The 6,839-nt window shown below is 60.2% G+C and overlaps 1 protein-coding gene across 1 annotated transcript in view; it reads left to right on the top strand.

Annotated features, from left to right (window-relative positions):
* Nucleotides 1-3,176: 3,176 nt before the first annotated feature.
* The window catches only part of SEMA6B (semaphorin 6B), a 10,734-nt gene continuing 7,071 nt past the window's right edge, over nucleotides 3,177-6,839 (top strand). Inside the window, exons 1-5 of the mRNA XM_040461726.1 lie at nucleotides 3,177-3,482; nucleotides 4,252-4,401; nucleotides 4,546-4,669; nucleotides 6,242-6,302; nucleotides 6,458-6,520. Of these exons, the coding sequence (XP_040317660.1) occupies nucleotides 3,389-3,482; nucleotides 4,252-4,401; nucleotides 4,546-4,669; nucleotides 6,242-6,302; nucleotides 6,458-6,520 (492 nt within the window). The 5' untranslated portion in view covers nucleotides 3,177-3,388. The remainder of the gene's footprint in view (nucleotides 3,483-4,251; nucleotides 4,402-4,545; nucleotides 4,670-6,241; nucleotides 6,303-6,457; nucleotides 6,521-6,839) is intronic.

The following is a 6,839-nucleotide window of genomic DNA, read 5'->3' as shown; positions in this document are numbered from 1 at the left end:
GGGGGGGTCGTGCCGAGGCCTCCATAACCCCGGGTCAGGGGGTAAACTGAGGCCACGCGCAGCGGGTGGGCCCCCGAGGAGCCCGGGCTTCCCAGAAAGGGCATGTGGGTTTCAGTTCCGCATTATAATCCAAATAACTAATGTGGGCCGAACAGGTTTCAGTCTCAGCTCCGTGCTTCCATTTGGGCCCACGCACCTCAGTCTCCCCATCTGCATAAGGGGCACGTTAACGGCACCCACCTCTTGGGTTGCGTTGTGCTTGGTTTCAATGAGTCCGCTTCGGTTTTTGCAATGCCTGGCGAGGAGCAGGTGCTTGGCGTTTGCCACCTGTATTTTTTTCTTTTAATTAAAAAAAATTTTTTTTAACGTTTATGCATTTTTGAAAGAGAGAGGCAGAGCGGGGGCGGGGGAGGGGCAGAGAGAGAGAGGGAGACACAGAATCCGAAGCGGGCTCCAGGCTCCGAGCTGCCGGCAGAGAGCCCGATGTGGGGCTCGAACTCATGAACCAGGAGATCATGACCTGAGCTGAAACCGAGAGCCAGACACTGAAACGACTGAGCCACCCAGGCACTCCTGCTGCCTTTATTATGTATTGAGCTCCCACTGTATGCCGGGCCCTGCCCTGGGTGGTGGGGACACATAGCAGCCAAGACCCTGTCCTGCCCTCTCAGGAGGCTCACAGTCCAGTGAGGAAGACGGACAGCTGGTAGGGTGATCAGGGCACTGATGGGGGACACACAGGCCCCTAGGAGCCTGGAGGAAGCCCATTTGGGGTGATCTGGGAAGGCTTCCTGGAAGAGGCGGCTGAGACCCGAAAAACAAGTTTACCAGGCTACTGGGAGCAGGAAGGTGAACCAGGCAGAGGGAACAGCGTGTGCAGATGTCCAGGGGTGGAGACGGAAAGGTGGGGAGAAGCTGGGATGTCATTTTGAGGATACTGGGGAGCCATAGAAGGGTCTAGCGCAGAAGTGTTCAGCTGGGGGGTGATTTTGCCTCCCAGGGAACACTGGACAACGTCCGGGGACATCTGTGGTTGTCACACTGCAGGGGGACCCTGGCATCAAGTGGGTGGGAGCCAGCCTGCTGCTCGACACCCCACGGTGCCCAGGACAGCCCCCCCCCACCCCGCCCCGAGAGAACAGTGGCGCATGAATGCCATGGGTGCCAAGGAGAAGAGGCCCTGGTGAGATCTGCATTCTAGAAAGATTCCTTTGCTACCTTGAGGGGCATACTGAAGGGGCAGAGGCGGGACTGGAGGCGGGAGCTGGGTTACAGAGCACTCAGGGCAGGGGAGGGGCGGGGAGGTCGAGACCCCACTCTTTGCCTAGGGGACCACCGGACTGTCCTTAAGTCGAGAACCTGGTAGGAGCAGCGGGTTCCGGCGAGAGAAGGCCAGTTTGGGACCCAGGGGTCCTTGGATGGATCCGTGGGGCGGGGGGCAGGTGGACAGGAGGAGGAAATGAACTTCCCAGCCTCGAGGTGCTGCATCACAAGGTTAAGAAAACCAGGAGAAGAAATTAGCCGTGGGGTCCCGCCCCAACCAGGCCCTTGGTCTGCCCACCCATGCCCTGGGTCCTAAGTTACTGCCAGCCCCTCGGGGTGGAGGGTCGAGGGAATGGCCTGGGTGATTATTAATCTTGCGACCAGTTGTATGCTCAACAGCTAGGAGCAGAATCCTGAAGCCAGAGAGCCCTGGGTTCGACCCAGCTGCCACATCCTCTCTCGTGGGGCCACAGCCCCCGAATTGGACCCTCGGCCTTCACATCTGCAGAATGGGCCGAATATTACACCCCTCCTACTACAGCCACCGGGGGGCTCTGTGAAGTAATTCCTGGGAACCCCCCAGCCTCGCTTCTGGTACTTACTATGCCAGCAGCAACAACAGGAATCAGAATAATCAGCATTTATTGAGCACCTATGGTGTGCTAACACCCACCACAGGCCTATGAGATCAGTGCTGTCACTGTGCCCATTTTACAGATGAGGAAACTGAGGTCCAGAGGCGGGGGTGGGGGGCGGGTAACCTGTCCAGGGTCACACAGCCTGGAAATGGCAAAGCTGGGATTTGGACCCTTGGAGCCTGGCTCCGGAGCCAGGCTCCAGAATGGAATGGAAGGTTTGTTTGACCCCACTCCTAGGCATGCACCCACAGGAGTTGAAAGGAGGGTCTCAAAGACATGTTTGCCAACCCACCTGCACAGCAGCATCACTCGCGATAGCCAAGAGGTGGAAACAACACACGTTTCCGTCGACAGGTAGATGGATAAATAAAATGTGGTCCATCCACACGCTGGAATATGATCCAGCCTCAGGAAGGAAGGACGTCCTGCCGCCCGCCACCACGTGGATGGACCCGGAGGACACTGTGCGCGGTGACAGGAGCCGGACACAGAAGGACGCGTCCCGCGTGACCCCACGCACAGGGGGTCCTAGAGGCGTCCCGTCCACAGAGACAGAGAGTGGATGGCGGGAGCCAGGGCTGGGGCAGGGGCGGGGAGTCCGTGCTTCATGGGGACAGAGTCTCAGTCTGGGGAGATGGAAAGTTCTAGAGACGGAGGGTGGGGGTGGTTGCACGACAGCGTGAATGTGCTTAACTGACGTGTATACTGAAAAATGGTTAAGATGGTAAATTTAGGGGGCGCCTGGGTGGCTCAGTCGGTTAAGCGGCCGACTTCGGCTCAGGTCATGATCTCGCGGTCCGTGAGTTCGAGCCCCGCGTCGGGCTCTGTGCTGACAGCTCAGAGCCTGGAGCCTGCTTTGGATTCTTTGTCTCCCTCCCTCTCTGCCCCTCCCCTACTTGTGCTCTGTCTCTCTCTCTCTCAAAAATAAATTTAAAAATGTAAAAAAAGGTTTTTTAAGATGGTAAATTTATATTATATACATTTAATACAATGTCAAAAGAAAAATGTTCGGAAAAAAAAAAAAAGGACAGAACCCCTGAGAGGCCAGGGTGACCCAGGCAGGTGTCGGGGAGGAGGTCAGGGGTCCAGCAGCAGGAGGGTTCGCCGGGCAAGAGCAGGCCGGCGGCCGCACTGTGGGACTTGACTGCTCTGCGGTGGCCGTGGCCCGGGGCCTAGATCGGGGTCACTGGGAGCCATGGGTGGCTCCGGAGGAGGGGAGGGGCCAGGGAAGGAAGCTCTTAAGGAAGCAGAACCATGTTCCACGAACATGTGGGATCCGGGCGTCTGCTGAGTCACAAATCCCGGAAGCCCAGGGTCATGGAGAGGAAGCCACGCTGGTCCACGCAAGGCCTTCCTGTTTTTTGGCCCCAAATCCTCAGAGGCAGGGACTCCAGGGCCAAAGTTCCCACACCACCTTCACCTCCAGGGGTTCAGAAACCTGGGGCTCTGAGGCCAGGACACCGTGTGCCGATGTCCCTGCTGCTCAGATGGGGAAACTGAGGCACAGGGCTTGCCCGAGGCTTCCCGGAAGGACGAGGCTGCAGGTTTCTTACTCAGGACGTCCAGACTGCACCCCTGCGGGTAGGGGTGTGGCGGGCTGGGTTCCAGAGGGTGAGTTCTGCTCACTTCCATCAACCGATCGTTACGTGAGGGGAAGTCTCCACTCTACACACCGGGAAGGTTCTTCAAATTATCTTCAACGGGAGGGTGACGCCAGCTCCCTTAAGAGGTAGTGAGGTGCCTGTCACAGAGGTATTCCAGCAGAGGCCAGAAAGGCCGGACTTGGGAAGGAAGTCAGACTAACGGGGGGCCTCTGAGGTCCCAGGCCAGCTGGCATATTTTGCGATTCTAGTGTGGCAATTCCCAGATGGCGGTTTATAAACTTCCAAGAGACTTTGAGGGTCGGTGGTGGTGGTGGTGGTTTGAGCCTTTCATTTTACGAATGTTGTGTTTTAATTCGAAGGATTCTTGAATGTATGTTTTGAGGCTGAATTATTTAAATACGTGTCTTGAAGTGTTGCTGTCTGTCGTGACCATTCAGCGTTTTACAGTGATTGAAAACCCCCTTTGTTCAAAAGTTATTTAAACGTTGTCACTACGAAGTTGTTGGAAACCGTTTCCGGAGCTTTCACTGCGCTGTGGCCGGAAAGTTTTTCTGATAATTAGACTGAAGTGCGGCCATCACCGTTATTGCCGTGGTTGGGGGTGTTTTTTTGCCATTGTCCCCCCCCCCCATGGGGAATTTTTTGGCTGCTTGAAGGGCCAGGCCGCTGCGGCTCGTGTGCGCCATCTCTCGGCGGTGGGCGGGACTGCAGGTGGCGCCGCTCACCGCCAGGCCCTTCGCTCTCAGGTGTCGCTTCTCGTCACCCCGACCTCGCCATGCGGACCCCGCGAGCGCCCCCTCCTCGCCCGGCCCCACTGCTCCTACTGCTGCTACTGGGGGAAGCTAATGGCCTCTTCCCCGAGGAGCCGCCGCCGCTCAGCGTGGCCCCCAGGGACTGTGAGTGGGGGGGTCCCAGGGGAGGGGGAGTCGCGAGGGAGGGTCTTGCTTCCCAGCTGGGTCTGCGGCCCACTTTCCTCAGGGGCTCACCAGGCCAGGCTCATCCCGGCCCGGGATCACACCCCTCCCCAACCCCTCCCCCAGACCTGAACCACTACCCCGTGTTCGTGGGCGGCGGGCCAGGACGCCTGACCCCAGCAGAGGGTACTGACGACCTCAACATCCAGCGGGTCCTGCGGGTCAACAGGACGCTGTTCATCGGGGACAGGTATGAGGGATTGTCGGGCAGAGCGTGCAGGGTGAGGCGTGGGGAGCAGGTGATAGCATTTGGGGGAGGTTTGCATGATGGGGCAGGTCGTTGGCTGGAGTACAGATTTGTGCCCTTGGGGTGTGATTTTATAAAGGGTGCTGACTGAACTCTCTTGTGGGTACAGCCCGGTTTGCCCCCGGTGGGGACAGCTCTTTGGTCAAAACTCACTGGGTTTCTACAGAGGGTGCCGATGTGGGGCACGAGGGCTTCTCTGGGAGGGTGACATTTGAGTTGAGACCTGAGTGGGGTCCCCAGGCTTGGGGACATCTCGAGGGGGAGGGAGAAATCTGGGTAGAGAGCATAGTCTGTGCAAAGGCCCTGGGGCAGGATCCGGCCCAGTGTGTTGGAGGAACATTGAGGAGGCCCAACTGACTGGAGCAGAGTGAGCAAACTGGGAGAGGGTGAGGAGGGAAGGGCAGGGAGGGGACGGAGTGAGAAGGCAGCCCTGGAGGGCTGTGGGCAGAGGAAGGCAGGACCTGACCCAGGTGCCCACAGGCACCTTCTGGTGATGGCTGAGGGGAGGACGGACGGAGGGCAGGAGCAGGGGCACCAAGGCAAGGCTACTGCACTGGTTCAGGATAAACTAGGGTGGTGGCCGCGGAGGGCATGAGAAGTGGGTAAATTCTTGATAGACATTAAAGGCAGAGCACATAGTATTGGCTGATGTGTGTTGAGGGTGACTCCTAAGTTGTGGCCTTCGTCCCTGGAAGCAATGAGCAGCCTCAGCCAAGATGAGGGACAAGGCAGGAGCAGGTGTGGGGGACAGTCGGGTGCAGCGTGGCCAAGCTGAGTGTGAGACGCCCGGGAGCCCCCCGCACGGAGACTCCAGGATCAGCCGGACCCCGAGTCTGGAGCTCGAGGGGAGGCCCGAGCTGGAGACAGGGCTGTGGGCATGGTGGGGCTGAGACGCGGTTCCAGCGCTCAGAGTGGACGAGGCTGCCCTGGAGAAGAGGCCGGAGGACCCAGCCTGCGCACCCGGGAAGGGGTGGGAGACGGAGGGGACTGGAGAGATGGGAGGAAAGCCAGGTGCCTGAGGCGCTCCCAGCCGGAGGGGGGACGGGCCAGACACTGCGGGCTAGGGGGAGGAATAGAGACCATGTGACTGCTGGACTTCGCACGAGGTCGCCAGTGACCTTGACCAGGGCAGTTTCTGCGGCATGGGGGGGAGGGGAAGAGCCTGGGGGAGACTGAGAGGTGCCGAGAGGGCACCCGATGAAAGGGCTTTGGACAGTTCATCACGTTGGGTGTAGCCCCCTACGGCAGAGGGGCGTGTGAACGTGAGGTGGCCTATGTCAAGGTACGTGGGGCGTGCTGGAACCTGTGGGTCACTTTAGGGGACGAGGAGGCCTGTGGTGCCGGCGCAAGCACACGACGGCTCGTTCGGTGTTGCAGTTGCTTGGGGCTGAGGCTCTGGCACACCCCTGCGTGTTCGGTGTTGGATACGACTTCTGCCCCAGGGAGAACGGAGAGTGGGGGCAGGGGCTGGAGGCTCCCTTGCTCACCAACTATACCTTCCCCGCCCCCCCCCAGGGACAACCTGTACCGGGTGGAGCTGGAGCCCCCCACGACCACGGAGCTGCGGTACCAGCGGGTGAGGAGGGGACACAGATGGGAGAGGTGGGGGCGCACTTGAGGCTTCTGCTCGGGGGGTGGGGCCTGACACGGTGCTGGGGAGCAAGAATTGGGCGCGCCCCCGCGGGGGTTCCTAGGGCTGCGGGGATCCCTCACCACTCCCTGTGCCCTCAGAAACTGACCTGGCGCTCCAACCCCAGTGACATCAACGTGTGTCGGATGAAGGGCAAGCAGGAGGTGAGTGGACCCTGGCCACGCCCCCAGCCGCTCCCCGATCCCGCCCAGCCCGGGGCAAATCTTCCTCTGCCTACATCCCAGGCCAGCACCCTCTTGTGGCCACGGCTCCGCCCAGAGCCTGGCCACGCCCCCATAATGTCCTCAGTCCTGGTCACGCCCACATCCCCGCCCCGCCCTCCACGGCCCTAGATCTGCTCTGCCCCGCCCCGCCCCCTACGCTGGGCACGCCCACATCCCCGCCCCGCCCCCTCCCAGATCTGCTCTGCCCTGCCCCCGCCCCCTGCACTGGGCACGCCCACAGCCCGGCCCCGCCCCGCCC

Source organism: Herpailurus yagouaroundi, unplaced genomic scaffold (assembly GCF_014898765.1).
Source record: "Herpailurus yagouaroundi ecotype Mexico unplaced genomic scaffold, PumYag 295, whole genome shotgun sequence".
Classification (NCBI taxonomy): domain Eukaryota; kingdom Metazoa; phylum Chordata; class Mammalia; order Carnivora; family Felidae; genus Herpailurus; species Herpailurus yagouaroundi.
Note: the sequence above shows the minus strand (reverse complement) of the source record. Positions and strands in the feature narration are given on the sequence as shown.